At 34.0% G+C, this 19,973-nt stretch overlaps 1 protein-coding gene across 1 annotated transcript in view; it reads left to right on the forward strand.

Moving 5' to 3' along the window:
• Positions 1–19,973, forward strand: part of MALRD1 (MAM and LDL receptor class A domain containing 1) — a 694,454-nt gene that overhangs the window by 248,455 nt on the left and 426,026 nt on the right. The window contains exon 22 of the mRNA XM_057498267.1: positions 12,609–12,765. Within this exon, the coding sequence (XP_057354250.1) occupies positions 12,609–12,765 (157 nt within the window). The remainder of the gene's footprint in view (positions 1–12,608; positions 12,766–19,973) is intronic.

Genomic DNA, 19,973 nt, shown 5'->3' on the forward strand with positions numbered 1-19,973 from the left:
AATCCAAAGATAATAAGCAAATTAGTGGTTACCAAAGGGTGGAATGTAGAGTGACTGCTAATGGATAGGAGGTCACTTTTTTGGGCAATGAACATATTCTGGAATTAAATAGTGTTGATGGGTGCACCATTCTGTGAATACACTATAATCCTCTGAAATGTGTACTTTATGAATTTTAACTTTATGGTTTGTGAATCTCAATAAGGCTACTATAAAAATAAGCAGTAGATGGGTAAATTTACCTTACATTCTTTTTTTTCGGTAGGTGAGAAATTAATTTTTTTAAGACTCTTATTACATCAAGAGTATGTGTTTTAATCTCTAAAAGGTTGTTAATGTTAGAAGATGTTGTAATTAACAAGCTAATGGTATGGAGGGAAAGTGGAATTAAAGAAATCTTGACAAACTCAGCTGAAGGAGTAAGAGGAGGAAAAATAAATGCAAAACTATTGGAACAAAAGGGAAAAGAATGACAAGAAGGTAGAATTAATTCCAAAGTAGCAACATATAGATTAATTATATTTGGAATAAACACTAAAATCAGTGATAAGGATAGCTAGTCTGGATAAAAAGGAACGCAAACAAAAGAAAACATAATGCTATGGTAACATGGTAAATGCATTAAAAGAGAGGATTCAGCAGGGTTGAAAATAGTATGGTAAAAAAAAAAATAAACTTATACCATCCCAAGACCAAAACAAGAAAGGTAGTATAACAATATTAAAATGTGAGCAAATAGACATTAGTTCAAAAAATACTACCAGGGATAGAAGATCATTTTATAATGACAAAAATAGTCATTGTATCAAATATAGATCACATTTCTAAGTTTGTGTATCTCTTATAATTTATCCTTAAATATATAAATGAAAATTTGTAGAATGACCAAAAGAAGCAGATATTAATTGACAAATCCACAATTACAATGGGGGATATTAACACACCTGTGCTGGAAAGGGATTAAACAGACAAAAATCAGTAAGTATATAGAAGAATTAAAAGATGTAATTAACAATTTTAATTCACACAATAGAGCTCTATACTTGTGCTCTTCTATAAAAATATAATGTAAGCCACAAGCATAATTTTAAAATTTTCTAGTAGCCCTATTGTACAAAAAGATATATGCCATCCTATGTTTATTGCAGAACTACTTATAATTGCTAAGATTTGGAAGCAACCTAAATGCCCATCAGTAGATGAATAGATAAAGATGTGGTGCATCTATATGAAGGGATATTATTCAGCCATAAAAAAGAGTGAATTCTTATTCACTATGTAAGAACTTGTTCACCATGTAAGAACTTGTTCGTTATGCTTCAGAAGATTGGAGACTTGAGAATTAGGCTTGGGGTTGATTAATGATTGTGCATTGAGTCCCCTATACAGAATTTTATTGTTGTTAGCAACCATTTGATCAATAAATATGAGAGACACCCTCTCAAAAAAAATTAATTAATTAAAAAAAGAAAGAGTGAATTCTTGCCATTTGCAACAATGCGGATGGACCTCGAGGGTTTTTATGCTAAAGTGAAATAAGTCAGAAAGAGAAAGACAAACACCACATATGATTTCATTTGTATGTGGAATCTAAAAACAAAACAAACAAACATACATGTAAACAAAACAGACTCATAAGCAGAGAGAACAGACTGGTGGTTGCTATTGGGGAGTGGGTTGTGTGAGGTGGGTGGGCGAAATAGGTGAAGGAAATAATGAGGTACAAACTTCCAATTATAAGATAAATTGGTTACAGGGATGAAAGTACAGCATAGGGAATATAGTCAATAATATGGTAATAATCTGTATGTTTACAAATGTAGCTATAGTTATTGTGGTGAATAGTAATATATATAACTTGTCAAATCACTAACTTGTATGTCTGAAACCAATATAGTGTATATCAACTATGTTTTGATTAAAAAATGAAGTAAAAATTTAAAAAATGAAGCAGAGAGAATGGAATATTACAAATCATTCAATATTGGTGACTGTTGTTCTTTGAAGGCTGTAATCAAAAGTCAAAGTAATCATGCTGGAGAAAGACCAAGTTTTAGTCTCACTGCCCTCTCTTCGCTTAAAAAAAAATTTATGTTCCACACATCTGTCAAAATCTGTCTTTCCTAAAATTCAGTTGGCAAGCAAACACTAAAGAAATTCTGGTTCATTTAACAATGATATAACAACTGTTAGATTTACGGTAATAGGAGAACCTTAAATCCTGTCATTTCTAATTTATTTGTCTTTCATAATTCTTATTTGCAATACAAGTTCAAAACCGAGATTATAAAGTGTAGCATCATTCTTTTAATGTTTTAAAACAAAACCAATCCTGTTTTACAGGAGAGTAGCCTATTGCAATGTCTGCTTATTTCATCTGTCCTTGATTTATCATGTTCTTAGTGTAAAATAATTCCTTTATTAAGATTACATTACATTTCTTCCTTTCTCAGAATGTGGAAGTTTATATTAGCTGAACTTTTTTGTCCAAACATTGCACTAAAATCTGAGGTGTCTGAGATAGAAAAGACACACCTCTGCACATAAGGGCCTTACAGTGTAATAGGAAAAATGAGTTCTCAGCCAGTAGTTAACAGTTGGACATACCACTGGCCCGTATGATGTCATGACCAACTCAATGTGGTCATGTGCAGGGTTGGGGCACACCCAAAAACTAGCCACAGAAGGAAGCCATTACTATCCTTAAACCCAAAGGGACAAACAAAGGAGACTGGAATAGCTGTAGGAACCTAGGAATAGCTGGAGTTGTAGAAGAGGCATTGCCCAAAGGGAGACAAGCTCTTGAAAGAGCACCACTCCCTGAGAGAGCTAAGGTGAGGCAGAGAGGCAAGAGGTTGGGGCTGGGAATAAGTACCCTGAAGAATCTTTCCTTTCACCCTCCTGTCTCCAGTGTCTTACATTAGCCTACTCTAATTGGAAGGCAGAAGCTAATGGAACCTGGGGACACATTCTATGGAAGTCCTTGGAGTTGGGACTATTCTGCAAACAGTGTAGTGTTCAGAGACTGTTAATGAAGGGAAGGGTGTGCTTGGATTTGCTTTTTTACAGTTGTTCGTAATGGTGACTGATCAGCATAGTGCATCTCCGCACATGGGAGCTATTTCACTGTAGAAATACTGTAGGTGATGAATAAGGTATGAAATTAGGAAAGGCAATAAAGAGGAAAGACCATATAATATGATGATTAATTAAATGCAAGGTTGAAAAACAAAGAGCTGCTAAAGGACACCATTAGTGTTTAATTTGGAAGTTTGGGTTGGCAGAAGTCTAATTAGGAAATTTCTATGGAAACAGGTAAAGATACCTGATTTTATAGTTGAGCATTTTAGTGTAAAGCACCTACCAGACATTCAAGTGAGTGCCCTTCATCTCCTTAACTTGGTCTTAAGATTTTTTTGTTTTGTTTTGTTTCTAGCTTCATTGAGATATAATTGACACTTAACATTTTGTAAGTTTAAGGTGTACAGTGTAGCAATTCTCTATATGTATATATTGCAAAGCTATTATGGTATATAACACATCCATCATGAAGAGTTCTTAGTGTCTGGCCCAGGCTTCTTATTTTGGCCTCACCATCAACACACTCTCCCATCCATCCAACAAATCTATTTGGTCTCCAAAAATGTGGCTTTATTTCACGGCATGTTGTTTTCATTCAACAATCTTATAATGATCCTTCCAAACTTAGCTTAAAATCTTCTTTGGGGAAACTTTCCCTGATACCTCTCTCCAGTCTAACCCAAATAGTTCTTGTCTAGGTATGATGTGTATTATGGCCCATGTATCAGAATACCACCAATGTTAATTTATTTGCCTAACTCCTTCATGTCACTGTAAGCATCTCAAGGGAAAGGGAGTTGGCTAATCTGACTGTTTTAGTCAACACCTAGCATAGGGCTGGTCTCACACCAGGTGACTATGAGAAAAGTGGGGCACTGTGAATGATGAAAAGATAACACAACACAGTTGCAGCATTTAATATTAGGAACAAAGGAGAAAGTCCTTAAAAGGTAAAGAGAAGCTGAAGGAAAATTTAGAGATCAGCAGCAATAATAAAAATTTGAGGGTGAGATTAGTTCTCTTCTTTAAGCTGCTGTAGATAGAACTGTAATGTTTTTATGGATTATTTCCTTATATGTTATATTCTTAACCCATAAGCACAGATATATTACTTTTATTAACTTTGGATATATTTTACATGAGATGTATGAAGTTTCTTGTGAAAAAGGAGAGAGACACAGAAATGTGTTGAGCCAGAATTTCTTTGGGGAAATCACTAGGTTTATAATTACATTTTCTTATATTCTCTTTAGAGATCTAAATTTCTTGCCAAGGATTATTTTTTAGTCTTCTTTAAATTAAATTTCAAGCTTTCTAACCAAATACAGTCATAGTGTTGGCTAGGATGTCATGAGCTCTAAATAGTATCCTGGAAAAGCTTTTAGTGAGTTAATTAGAAAGTGTAGATTTTAAAAACTAAATGACTTTTAACTTTATTTATTGAATTACTTTGAAATAAATTATTCAATAACTTTCTTATCAACAAAATTTCTAAAACACATAAACAACCAGTAGTTGCAGCCACTAGATTCAGCTTATTCTAAAGCCCAGTATAAAATAAAAGGACATGATAAGCTTTTTATGAAATGGAGATATCTGCTCCAAAATTACCTTGGAGTAGACCCATTCACTGTTCATGTTCAAATCACAAAAGATTTCTCTCTTAACAGGGCTTTACTGTTACACCTTGTACCATTTCCACTTCATTTACTTGCCTTGCCTTAGTATAGATTCCAGCTGTGCCATTCTGTACTCATATCAGAAAAACAGAAATCAGTCACAGCCACAAAACACTGTGATGGTGTTTGTTTACATTTTAAAATACTTCAGACACGATCTACACCTTTTATATATTCAGAATTCAGATTGGCCTTTCCATCACAGACCACTGATGCTATAAATATCTGATAACAGCAATTGCTGATGAGAACATTGTAGAATAATATAAAGGTCAAAGAATGATAATCCATGGTCATCTTTAACAAAGTATACAAGGCATGGGAATACCGATATTGAACTCTGGCGGCAAAGCACAAGGAAGAAACGGCACAGCGGGAAACCCCTCACGGGAATGTGAGTGTGAGCAGGTGAAGAGCTCTAACAACAAACAGATATATCCAAGGGTCAGCTTTCTGTGTATAATACAGGAGAGTTCATAGTTTTAGACATCAAAGCTGTTACTTATTATAAGCTATTAGTTATTTAATTTACTAGTAGTAAAAGATTAAATTACTAACTTAATTCCTAGTACAGTGTGGCTTTTTTTAAAAAATGGGAAAAGGTAGAACAGTTGAAGATCTCAAGAAAGCACAGCCTTTAACATCTTGAAAGGTATTTCCAGATGTGAATATTCAAATGCAGAAATCATTTAAATTTTGAGGATCGGATACCGCAGTTTTTTTCAGACCCTGGTAATAATGGAGTAAGAATCTGCCTGGGAAACCTTATCATTTGCATATTTATGATTGCCATTTACATCTGACAAGCCTGTTACCTGTTTACACAGATTGCTTGTACCTTTCTTTTATCCCCCTGTGTTAGCAGGATTGCGCTGAATTTAGATTATACAGTAAGCAAAAATACTTCTCAGAGAAGGTATCTCCAAGCCATTGCTGTCTGTCCATTACAGATATTGCGTTTTGAAGACAGTGCTATACTTCTGCTCACTCCCATTGCTCCTTGGACTTTCAGTTCCTAGATTTCTACAGCTAAATTAACTGGCCAGTAAGTAGGAAAGGAGACTTAAATGTAGGTGTGCTTTTCAATTTTTTTCATGCCATGTAACTTAAAGAAAATTATAATACTGGTAACACACTGGTCAAATTACAGGGGATTTCAGGGTATATTTATATATGTGATGTTTGGGATAAAAAGTCTTTGTTTTCTTCATAGAATTATGGTAGGAGAAATGAAGCAAAGGATTGGAAGATACGAATTATTGGAATTGAAAAGAAGTAATGCTTTTTAAAAAAAATGTAATAAAAACTTGAATTTGCTTCCTATTAAGATAAATCCTTTTGGAAAATTTTTATTGTGGTAAAATATACATGTAACAAAATTTTACATATGTTAACAAACATTCCTTTCTCCTCATCCTTGACAGCACTTATTTTCTGTTTATTTATCTATTTATTTTTAAGTAATACTACCCTAATGGGTGTGAAGTGGTACCACATTATGGTTTTGACTTGCATTGCCCCAATAATAGTAACATTACCAAAAAGCACATAAAAAGATGGTCAATTTTCATGTCTATTCAAGTCCTTTGCCCACTTTGAAGAGGGTTTTCAGGTTTTTTTGTTGAGCTGTAGGAGTACTTTACATATTCTGGATATTAATCTCTTATCAGAAAATGATTTGTATATATTTTCTCAGATTCTGTGGGTTGACTTTTCACTCTGTTGATAGTATCTGTTGATATATAAATCTTAAATTTTGATGTAGTCCAATTAATCTATTTTTGGACTATTTTGTTGGATTTGCTTTTGGTGGCATAGCCAAGTGCTAAATTCAGTTTCCTGAGGCTTTTTCCCTTGGTTTTCTTCTGGGGCTTTTATAGTTCACATTTCAGGCTTTGATTTAGCATGAGCTGATATTTGTATATGGTGTAAGGTAGGGGTCCAACTTTATTCTTTTTATTCTTTTGCATGTGGATATCCAGGTTTCCAGCATCAGTTGTTGAAAAAACTATCCTTTACCCATTGACTAGTCTTGGTATTCACTTGAAAATCACTTGACTATCTACATGAGGGTTTATTTCTGGGCACTCCTCCTCCTAGTTCATCAGTCTGTATGTCTGCCTTCATTCCAGTCTACACTATTTTGATTACTGTAATTTAGTCTTAAGTTTTGATGTCAAAAAGTGTGAGTCCTCCAACTTTGTTACTCTTTTCCAAGATTGTTTTGGCTATTCAGAGTTCCTTGAGATTCCATATGAATTTTAGAATGGATTTGTTTCTGTAAAAAATATTTGGTAGGGATTGCATTGACCCTACAGACTGAGTAGTGTTAAAATCTTAGCAAAATATAGTCTTCTAATAAATGAACAATGGATATATTTCCTTTAATTTGTCTTCTTAAATTCTTTCAGCATATAGTTTTCCATGTACTAGTCTTTTACCTATTTTGTTATTTTTTTCTGAAGTATTTTATTCTTTTTGATGTTAGTGTAAATGGAATCATTTTTTAAATTTCCTCTTTTGAATTTTTCATGTTAGTGTTAAAACATACATTGTTCATGTTAAAACATGAATGATTGTTGCATATTGATTTTGTATTCTGCAACTCTCTAAGTTTGTCTATTAGTTTTAAGAGGTTTGTTTTTATGTGCGGAATCTTCAGTATTTCCTACACATAAGATCATGTTGTCTATAAAAAAAAGATGATTTTACTACTTGCTTTTAAATTTGGATGCATTTAAAATTTTATTTTTATACAATTTATATGTTATATGTTAATATATATCTCATATATATATATATAATTTTATTTCCTTTTCTCACTTAATCCCTCTGATGAAGAACTTCCAGTAATTGTTAAATAGCCATAGTGAAAGCAGTCATCTTTGTTCCCACCTCTGAGAAAATGCTTTCATTCTTTCTCTGTTGATAAGTTTGGTTTCAGCCAATTTTTTTTGTTGGTGTTGGGTCCCCACAAGGGATCAGGGGTAGACCTTCCTATTATGCTGATGTACCCTTTTTTTGTGAAAGCATTTAATCATACAAATTTCTCTTTAAGCACTCCTTTAGCTTCATCACACCAACTTTGATGTGTTTATTTTCATTATCCTTCAGTTCAAAATATCACATAATTTCCTTTGTGATTTTCCCTTTCATTCACTAACAAAGAGCACAGGGTGTGGTCTTATGGCCCCATCATTTACAAAGTGGGCAACATTAAGCAGGTTATTAACCTCTCTAAACATATTAGTTTCTTCATTTATAAAATGAAACATAAATTTTATTTGTTTTAGAAATGAGTTGTTTAATTTCCACATTCCTAGTTTCTCCTGTAAGTTTTACTTTTTGTTGATTTCTTATGTAAAGTGTCCTAAGGCAACATTTTATAAAATTTCTGTCTTTTGAAATCTATCCAGATTTTATGCATGTTACTAAGTGACTTAGGCACTTGATAGTATTTCACTTAGTAACATGGGGAATAATTCAAGAATGGCTCACTACAAGTACAGATACAGAATAATATGGAAACCATTAGAAGAATTGTCCTGTTAAACACTATTTTCTGCTGTTCACAAAGCAAATAAAATTCATGACAACTTTTAGTAGATCAGATATCATTAGCTATGTCAAAACAGCCTACAATATCATAATGAATCAAAGGGTGTATCTTTTTTTTGTTTGTTTGTGAGGGCATCTCTCATATTTATTGATCAAATGGTTGTTAACAACAATAAAATTCTGTATAGGGGACTCAATGCTCAATGCACAATCATTAATCCACCCCAAGCCTAATTTTCGTCAGTCTCCAATCTTCTGAGGCATAACAAACAAGTTCTTACATGGAGAACAAATTCTTACATAGTGAATAAGTTAATAGTGGTTTTGCTTATGCATTATGAACTATAAACAGTCAGTTCAAATATGAATACTCATTTGATTTTTATACTTGATTTATATGTGGATACCACATTTCTCTCTATATTATTATTATTTTTAATAAAATGCTGAAGTGGTAGGTAGATAAAAGATAAAGGTAGAAAACATAGTTTAGTGTTGTAAGAGAGCAAATGGAGATGATCAGGTGTGTGCCTGTAGACTATGTGTTAATCCAAGCTAGACAAGGGCAATAAAACATCCACATATGCAGAAGATTTCTCTCAGAACAGGGGGGGTGAGGTTCTAAGCCTCACCTCTGTTGATCCCCAATTTCTCACCTGATGACCCCCCTGCGACTGTGCCTGTCTTAGGTTGTTCCTCCCTTGAGGAATCTTACCCGTCTCTGGCTAACCAGTCATCTTCCGGGGCCATACAGGGAAATGTAAAGTTGGTAAGTGAGAGAGAAGCCTTATTGTTTGAAATGGTTAGCTTTTTATTTCTTTGCATATTTATGCCCTGTAGCTTCTATGCCCAGCATTTGTCTTGAGGTATCTTTACAAAGGGTGTATCTTAATTCAAATAATAAGCCTTGAAAATATTTCCTCATACTGTATATATACAAGATGAAAGATCAATTGATTGAACTAAAAAATATTTTGATTTGCTGATGCAAGGGTGGGTTTTTTTCTTACCAATTTAATCAGAAGATTCTCAGATAGCATTTAATTGCTTAATCTATGTCACCGTAAGACTTCAGAAACTGATTATCTTATGAGGCTTAGGAGATTTTCTTTCAAATAGCATGGACTATAAATCAGATGTCCTTTTGTAATCACGTTTTTAATGACTTGTCCATCATTACCTGGGATCTTTGCATTTATACCACCTGGGTGTATAATACCACTTTCTTTAAGCGTTTACTATGTTGTTTATGGTAGGTTTTATTAGAAAATATGTTTCCTACAAAAGCATCCCACCTCTGGTACTGTATGGAAAAAAGTTTGCAGGCTGGTGGAGAGACGCTAATATCATCTGGGTGGCGGCACAGTTAGGGGTGATCTCTATGGCCGTTGGTACCCTTTGCACGTACCTGCTTGAATAATCTCATCCCAGACACAGGCAGGTGTAATTCTTCATTTTTCCATTAGGAGTCATACATACATCGTGTGTCCCCAATTAATGCATAGGAGACTGGTGACCAAATGACGGACTCCTATCCTGGTCCTGTGCTCGTCCTGCAGTGTGAAAACAAATGCAGTTTTGTTGTTTGCATTTTTCAAATTGATCTCCTGCCTTGTCTCCCTTTTTCTTTTCCTTGCAGCCAAGGGGATATTTTAGGGATATATGTAATTATAACAAATTGTTTCAGTAATTCATATATGTCATTGTGACTGAATTTTCTTGAATTATTAGATTGGGAAAATTAAGCATTAATATTTTTTCTTTGTGTAGTTTCTGGGACATTAATACAGGGACCTGCTGTTGATGAACAATTGATTAGATGCTTTCATCATTGCCAGAATTGTGAGTTTTAGGCAGTTAATTCTCCGATGGTCTCCAGATCTATTAGCTTTGTTCTGTTTTTTACTTATATTTTTCCCCCAGTCTGCAACATGTTACCAACTTCCATGTATAATTTCATCTAAATCCACAGTTCTGTCACACCCTTGTCTTTTTATTTCCACATGTGCTCTACTAATTTTAAACTCGTTTATTTTGTTTACTGAGTATTTTTAAAGGGCTGCTATGAATCAGGCACTGTGTAGGAAACAAAATAGACATGCCCCCTCTCCCCTATACATATTAACATTTTGGAATATTTCATCCAGTTCTTGTTTATATATATATGTATAGCAACTCACACACATTGTCATCATCTGACATAGTCCTTGATACTTAGTAGGCAGTCAATAAGTATTACATTCATTAAATGTGATACAAATATATATTTTTTCCCATTCCTTGGTTGGTCTTTTGATCATCATATTGCTATCTTTGATAAACAGAAGTCCTTAGTTAAATATAGTCCCATTCTCAGTATTTCCTCTTATAGTTAGTAATTTTTATATATTGTTAAAAAAATTTCTCATTCTCACAGTATAAAGGTGGTGTTATGCTATCTTAAAATTTTTTTATTGTTTTATCTTCCATGTTTCAGGTATAATCTACCTGGAACTAACTATTTTTGCTGTGAAAAAGGGGTCAAGGTTTGCCTTTTCCACACATGACTACCTATATTCAGTGCACATTAAGAAGGTTGTCCTTTCCTTCACTGCTCTGAGGAGCCAAACTTTTCATAAATCAGCTGTATAAATTAGTAGAGCATATGTGGGTTTGTTTCAGGACCATTTTGTCCATTTCTTTGGCCCATTTGTCTGTCTTTATGCCAATACCACTCTATCTTGATAATGAATCTTGATATGTGATACAGTAAATTCTCCAATTTTGTTATCCTTTATGATAAAATTGGCTATTCTTAGTCCTTTGGATTTTTCTATAGAGCTTAGAATCAGCTTGCCAATTTCTGGGAGAAGTGTCTATGGCACTTGTGCTGGATCTCAGTCCATCTATAAATCAATGAGTCATTCATGCACTCATCTTTGTTCTTGGCATTCCTGGGGTCACACAAGGAAGCAAGCTGGAAGCGCTTATTCATTGAGACACAATTCAGACCAATTAATATAATAATCCTGCCTCTTAAAAATGACCTTAACTCATACCTTCTGTGATTTGCTGGATACTAACCTACGTATTCCATTAGCGGCAACTAATGATACAAGCATAACCACAAATCTCAAAGCTGCGTTGATTAAATATATAAGGTAAGCCAGGTACTATGCTAGGCGTACACTTATTTCATTTCTAATTCCTACTAAGACTTTATTTTTAATTCTAACAAATAAAATTTATGTCTCATTTTATAAATGAAGAAACTAATATGTTTAAAGAGGTTAATAACCTGCTTAATGTTGCCAGCTTCATAAATGATGGGGCCAGAGACCACACCCTATGCCCTTTGTTCACTCTTATGTTCCCAGTGTCTTGGGATGGACAAAACTGGAAAAATAGACTCAGAAAGTAGGTGGTGATAAATGAATTGAATGTGTCTGTCTTTCCATCTGTTTGCTGTTAAAGACTCACATTTCTTTCCTCAAAAAAAAAAAAACGATAAAAATTTAAAAATAAAAATGGTCATAATAAGTAGCACGTTTAATTCTGTGGCATCTAGCATAAAATTTTGATGGGAAAATAGTAAGAGATTTAATTAATCTAATAAAGAATCACCAAATTGTGAGGAATCACTTCTTTACCTAACACTTCAAAAAGTTGTGTGTTACTTAGCATGTCTTTAATGTTTTATTATGTCTTTTTTGAATTGATAATGAAAGTGGGGGCATAACCTGTCCTTTGGCATGATTACATTGATATTTAATTGTTTCCATCGTTATTTTTCCTCTTTGATTTAAAGCTAGGAAAGAAAAGACACACTTCAAAAATTATCTACCACCTTACTTAAATGTGTTCAAGCAAAACTTACTTAAATTAATAGAGAATAAATTTCAACATGAAAAGCTTTGTAGAACTACAAGTAGAACTACATTCAGGCCAGTTTCCTTTGTGTTTTCGTGTTTAATTATTTGTATAGTTTTCTTCTTTTTATGCCTTTTCTAAAGGTAGTCAGTACTTCAGGGTCTCATTGTACCCACATGAAAATAAGCTCTTCAGATTAGACCTGGTAATTACAGCTTTTACCATAATCTGTGCACATTGTACCAAATGGTACATGGATGCAAAATCAAAATAGTAGAAGAATTATATCTGCTGAAAGTTATGAGTTATCATGAGGCTGTAAAACATTGTGTTACTTTTAGGAAAAATTATAGGACAATAAAATATGGTCAGTGACAGACTATATTTATGATTCTCTTCTGCTTCTTTTTAAAACCTGATAAAATATTATACTTTTCCCAGAAATACTGCAGATGGCTGGTACCTGTATGCTGATAGCTCAAATGGAAAATTTGGCGATGTGGCTGACATCCTCACTCCCGTTATTTCACGCACAGGACCAAAATGCATGCTGGTGTTCTGGACACACATGAATGGTGCCACAGTTGGTGCTCTCCAGGTACTACTTAGACAAGTACATTTTCTTTATTTGCTCTATAAAAATTCATACTGTATAAGTTAGTGTTGCTAAAATAGAGTTTTCTAATCAATGGAAATGGACAGTTGTCAACACTTCACTAGTTTCAGAATGATATGATCGAACAAAAGCTTTAGCCAAATTGGTCCTGCATGGCCAGTAAGATTTTTCTTTTTTTACTATTCGGTTTATGATTATTATCTTATTCTGCAGCTATAGCTTCTGTGTAATATGGTTTTACACCTGAAAGGTTTTCTGTAGGTTTCAGTGTGAATTTTCTGAGAATAGCACAATCAAGTAAATCATACACACTTTGGTGATTCTGGAATTTGCATTTTTCATATTGTTTTGATGGTAGTGGTACTACATTTTCCAGCAGTCTTCTTCAAATTGTTTGTTAAAAATTGTAAACTCTTTCAAACTCACTGTTTACAATGTTGCCAGAATCTCACAGACATCTCCAATACATGCTTCACTCAGCTATCCTGTATTTCGCCCATTGTCCCAATAGAATCTTTTGTAGGAAAAATTCAATACAGGATCACATATCATATCCAGTTATGAGTTCTTTCTGGTATCTTCCAAACTGGAATAATTCCTTAATCTTCCCTAGAATTTTATGACCTTGGTATTTTTTTTTTAGTTATAATCCAGTCATTTTGTGGAATGTGCCTCAATTTGGATTTATTCAATGTTAAGTTTGTTTTTTGCTGTAATATCACCAATATATTTATTTCATCCCCCCACTGATGAGAATATGACATCTATCAGTCTCATCACATTTGTTCCCCTTATTATCAATAAATATTTTGTGAAGAGGTATTTTTGATAACATGTAAAATCCTGGTCTCAACTAAATTTTACTTACTAGTTTTTGCTTCCTTTAGTATTTTTGCTGGAGTTAGTTTTACTGTGATGATTGCCTACTTGTGATTTTCCAACTCCATTATTTTGGCTACATTTATAGTTTGGTTTTCTGTTAAAAAAACACACAAAAAAAACTTGAATTTATTGATCCATTTATTGGTATCAGTGTGATCCATGGGTTCCTGTTGTATTCAATTTGTTATTTAATGGTTCCTTATTCTTATTGGTTCTTAAACTGTCCCAGATTTGGTTACTGGTCACCCCTGAAGCTGGCTTCTCTGTCTCTTTGAGAAGCCCATCAATCTTTGAGCATTTCCTTCCTTTTTGGTCAAGAAGATGTTCTAGACTCATCTTATTTTTATCCTTTTCCATCTCTGGAGAAGAACAAATCATACAGGCAAAAGTGAGAGAGGTCTGGAATCTTAATGCTAACTTCTAGAACCTGTCTTCCCATACTGGACATGACTTACATTTATTTTGTAAGTAATATGTGTAGACATATCATTTACATAGAAGAAGCTAACTCAATTTTGAAACACCTCCATCTATATTCAATTTCTTAGAAACCATTTTCCAGGAAACCACAACTGAAAAATCAATCCCTAAATTCCAAGATTTTTTACCACGAGCAGTTTTAGTCCAGGGATATCTTGCTAAAAGAAGCCATAGATAAGGACTCTACCCCTTATCTTGGTCAAATTTGTTTAACAAGAAGTCTATATTTAGCCTGTTTGCAAGGAAATTTTAGTTGTTACCTGTTTTCTTTTGCCCCAATAAAGAGAGAAATAGAGTGTAGACCAGCTACATTACCCTTATTACCAAGATCTAGATTGTAACTTCAACATTAGGTGCTTTTCCCTTCATTTTATTACTGTCTTATTTTAGGATTTTACTCACCATTTAAAATATCTTTTTTTCCAAATTAATTTTAGATAAACATATTTTACTTCAAAAATGCTTTTAACTTATTATTTGGTTACTTTTATTTAAATCAAGGTATCACTGATATACAATCATATGAAGGTTTTACATGAGCGACATTGTGGTTTCAAAATTCACGCATATTCTCAAGTCCCACCGCCCACACCATTGCAGTCACTGTCTATCAGCATAGTAAGATGCTATAAAGTCATTACTAGTCTTCTCCGTGCTATACAGCCTTCCTCCTGACCTATCTATCTTGTAAATGCTAATTATAATGCCCATTGAGCCCCTTCTTCCTCCCTCCCCACACCCTCACCTTAAGTCTCTAGTCACTACTTGGAATCTGTGAGTATGCTGTTGTTTTGTTCCTTCTGTTTTGCTTCATTGCTATACTCCACAAATGAGTGAAATCATTTGGTACTTGTCTTTCTCCGCCTGGCTTATTTCACTGAGCATAATACCCTCTAGCTCCATCCATGTTGTTGCAAATGGTAGATTTGTTTTCTTCTTATGGTTGAATAATATTCCATTGTGTATATGTACCACCTCTTCTTTATCCATTCATCTACTGATGGACACTTAGGCTGCTTCCATATCTTGGCTATTGTGAATAGTGCTACTATAAACATAGGGGTGCATATGTCTTTTTGAATCTGGGATCTTGCTTTCTTTGGGTAAATTCCTAGGAGTAGAATTGCTAGGTCAAATAGTATTTCTATTTTTACTTTTTTGAGGAACCTCCATATTGCTTTCCACAATGGTTAAACTAATTTACATTCCCACTAGCAGTGTAGGAGGGTTCCCCTTTCTCCACATCCTTGCCAGCATTTGTTGGCTTTTATCTTTAAGATGTTGGCCATCCTAACTGGTGTGAGGTAATACCTCATTATGGTTTTAATTTGCATTTCCCTGATAATTAGCGATGTGCAGCATCTTTTCATGTGCCTACTGTCCATCTGAATTTCTTCTTTGGAGAAGTGTCTGTTCATATCCTCTGCCCATTTTGTAATTGGGTTATTCCTTTATGGGGTTTGAGGTGTGAGCTCTTTATGTATTTTGGATGTTAACCCCTTATAAGATATGTCATGAACATATTCTCCCATACTGTAGGATGCCTTTTTATTCTACTGGTGGTATCCTTTGCTGCACAGAAGATTTTGGTTTAATGTAGACCAATTTGTTCATTTTGGCTTTATGTATCCCTTGACTGAGGAGATGTGCTCAGGAAAAAGTTGTTGATGTTTATATTTTTTTGCCTATGTTGTCTTATAAGAGTTTTATGCTTTCATGACGTACTTTCAGGTCTTTGATCCACTTCGAGTTTACTTTAGTGTGTGGGGTTAGACAGTAATCCAGTTTCCTTCTCTTACATGTAGCTGTCCAGTTTTGCCAACACCAGTTGTTAAAGAGGCTGTCATTTCCTCATTGTATATCCATAGCTCCTTTATCATATATTAATGGGCCATATATGCTTGGGTTTATATCTGGTCTCTCTATTCTCTTCCATTGATGTATGGGTCTGTTCTTGTGCCAGTTCCAAATTGTCTTGATTACTGTGGCTTTGTAGTAGAGCTTGGAATTAGGGAGTGTAATCCCCTAGTTTTGTTCTTTATTCTCAAGATTTCTTTGGTTATTTGAGGTCTTTTGTGATTCCATATGAATTTTAGAACTATTCTAGCTCATTGAAGAATGCTGTCAGTATTTTGATAGGGATTGCATTGAATCTGTAGATTGCTTAAGGCAGGATGGCCATTTTGAGAATATTAATTCTTCCTATCCACGAGCATGGGATGTATTTCCATTTATTGGTATCTTCTTTAATTTCTCTCATGAGTGTCTTGTAGTTTTAAGGGTATAGGTCTTTAACCTCGTTGGTTAGATTTATTCCTAGGTATTTTATTCTTTATGATACAATTTTAAATGGAATTGTTTCCTTGATTTTTCTTTCTCCTATTTCATCATTAGTTTATAGGAATGCAACAGATGTCTGCATATTAATTTTGTCTCCTGCCACTTTGCTAAATTCAGTTATTAGTTCTAGTAGTTTTGGGGTGGATTCTATATGTGTTTTCATGTACAATATCATGTCATCTGCAAAGAGTGACAGCCCTTCTTCCTTACCATTCTGGACCTTTTATCTCTCTATGTTGTCTGATTGCTGGGGCTAGGACCTCCAGTACTATATTTAATAAAAATGGGGAAAGTGGGCATCCTTGTCTCATTCCCAATCTTAGAGGAGAAGCTTTCAGCTTTTTGATGTTAAGCATGATGTTGGCTCTTATATTGCCTTCATTATGTTGGTTGAAGTATTTGCCATCTACACCCATATTTTGAGTTTTTAGCATGAATCGATGTTGAATTTTGCCAAATGCTTTTTCAGCATCTATTGAGATGATCATGTGATTTTTTTGTCCTTTTTGTTGATGTGGTTTATGATCTTAATAATTTTTTTAATATTGTACATCCTTGCATCCATGTAATAAATCTCACTTGGTCATGATGGATGATCTTTTTGATTTATTTTTGAATTTGTTTTGCTAATATTTTCTTGAATATTTTTGCATCTATGTTTATCAAGGATATTGGTCTATAATTTTCTTTTTTTGTGGTGTCTTTGCCAGTTTTTTCTGTTAGAGTGATGCTGGCCTCATAGAATGAGTTTGGAAGTATTCCTTCTTCTACTTTTTAGAAAACTTTAAGGAGGATGGATATTAGGTCTTCTCTAAATGTTTGATAAAATTCAGTGGTGAAGCCATCTGGTCAAGGGGTTTTGTTCTTAGGTAGTTTTTTTGATTAGTAATTCAATTTTGTTGCTGGTGATTGATCTGTTCAGATATTCTTTTTCTTCCTGGGTCAGTTTTGGAATGTAGTAGATTTCTAGTAAGTAGTCCATTTCTTCTAGGTTATCCAGTTTGTTAGCATATAATTTTCCATAGTGTTCTCTAATAATTCTTTGTTTTTCTGTGGTGTTTGTAGTAATTTTTCCTTTCTCATTTCTGATTCTGCTTATGTGTGTACAATCTATTTTTTCTCGAGAGTCTGGCTAGGGGTTTATCTATTTTTCTTATTTTCTTGAAGAACCAGTCTCTGGTTTCATTGATTATTTCCATTATACTCAATTTTATTTATTTCTGCTCTGATCTTTATTATGTTCTTCTTTCTATTGACTTTGGACCTCTTTTGTTCTTCTTTTTGTAGTTTCATTAATTGTGAGTTTAGACTATTCATTTGGGATTCTTCTTTCTTGAGATAAGCCTGTATTGCAATATACTTACCTCTTAGATTGGCCTTCGCTGCATCTGACAGGTTTTGGGGTGTTGAGTTGTTGTTTTTGTTTGTCTCCATATATTGATTGATCTCTGTTTTTATTTGGTCATTGATCCATTGATTATTTACAAGCATGTTGTTAAGCCTCCATGTGTTTGTTGGCTTTTTTTTTTCTTTGCATAATTTATTTCTAGTTTCATATCTTTGTGGTCTGAGAAGCTGGTGGATACAATTTCAATCTTTTTGAATTTACTGAGGCTCTTTTTGTGTCCTAATATGTGATATATTCTGGAAAATGTTCCATGTGCACTTGAGAAGAAAATGTATCCTTCTGATTTGGGGTGGAGTGTTCTATAGACATCTGTAAGGTCCATCTGTTCCAGTGTGTTGTTCAGTGCCCTGTCTCCTTACTTATTTTCTGTCTGGTTGTTGTGTCTTTTGGATTGAGTGGTGCATTGAAGTCTCCTAAAATGAATGCATTTCATTCCCCCTTTAGTTCTGTAAGTATTTGTTTCACATGTTTAGGTGTTCCTATATTGGGTTAGTAGATATTAATAATGGTTATATCCTCTTGTTGGACTGATCCCTTTATCATTATGTAATGCCCTTTTTTTTTTCTTGTTACTTTCTTTGTTTTGAAATCTATTTTGTCTGGTATAAGTACTGCTGCTCCTGACTTTTTTTATGCCTATTATTTGCATGAAAGGTATTTTTTCATCACTTCACATTTAGTCTGTGTATGATGTAAATGTCTTGTAGGCAGCATATAGATGGGTCTTGTTTTTTTATCCATTCTGTAACTGTATCTTTGAATGGTTCATTCAGTCAGTTTACATTTAGGGTGATTATCAATAGATATGTACTTATTGCCATTGTAGACTTTAGATTTGTGGTTACCAAAGGTTCGTGGGCTTCTTCCTTACTATCTAACCATCTAACTTAATTCCCTTATTACACTATTTCAGAGACAATCTGAAGGTTCTTTTTTTATTTTTCCTCCCTTCTTCCTCCTTCTCCACTCTTTATATATTAGGTGTCTTATTTTATACTCTTTCTGTATCTCTTGACTGTCTTTGTGGGCAGTTGATTTAATTTTGCATTTGCTTAGTAATTAATTGGTCTTCTTCCTTTACTGTGGTTTTATTTTCTCTCGTGATAGCTATTATGCCTTTGGAGCATTTCCATCTCCGCAGTTCCTTTAAACTACATTGCAGAGATGGTTTGTGGGAGGTAAATTCCCTCACCTTTTGCTTATCTGGAAATTGTTTAATCCCTGCTTCAAATTTAAATGATAATCTTGCTGGGTAGAGTATCTTGGTTGAAGTCCTTTTGTTTCATTGCATTAAATACATTATGCCAGTCCCTTCTGGCCTGTAAAATTTCTGCTGAGAAGTCTGAAGATAGCCTGAAGATATTTCCTTTATATGTGATCTTTTTCTCTCTTGGGCTTGGCCACTTTCAATATTCTCTTCATGTTCTTGGTCTTTGTTATTTTAATTATTATATGTCTTGGGGTTGTTTTCCTTGCATCCCTTTGTTGGGAGATCTGTGCACTTCCATGGCTTGAGATACTACCTTCTTCCCCTGGTTGGAGAAGTTTTCAGCAATTATTTCCTCAAAGAGGTCTTCTATCCCTTTTTCTTTCTTTTCTTCTTCTGGTACCTCTATAATGCAAATATTGCTCCATTTGGATTGGTCATGTAGTTCTCATTATTTTTCATTCCTAGAGATCCTTTTTTCTCTCTGTGTCTCAGCTTCTTTGTATTCCTGTTCTCTAATTTCTATTTCCTTTACTGTCTTCTCTACCTCATCTAGTCTGCTTTTAAATGCCTCCATTGTATGTTTCATTTCAGGTACTACATTTTTCTGTCTCTTTGTTGACATCCTCCCTGAGATCTTGAATGATTTTCTGTAGCTCCATGAGAATGTTTATGATTTTTATTTTGAAATCCTTATCAAGAACTTTGGTGATTTCAGTTTCACTTTGCCCTCTTTCTGCTGTCTTCTGCTGCATTTTTGTTTGTAGAAAATTTTTTTGCATTTTCAATCTCTAGTGATTCCTATAGAATAGTAACTTTGTGTAGTCAATGCCCTATAGTACCCAAAGTTCTACTCTCTGGAGCTGTTGTACA

This window comes from Manis pentadactyla, chromosome 3 (genome assembly GCF_030020395.1).
Source record: "Manis pentadactyla isolate mManPen7 chromosome 3, mManPen7.hap1, whole genome shotgun sequence".
NCBI lineage: Eukaryota > Metazoa > Chordata > Mammalia > Pholidota > Manidae > Manis > Manis pentadactyla.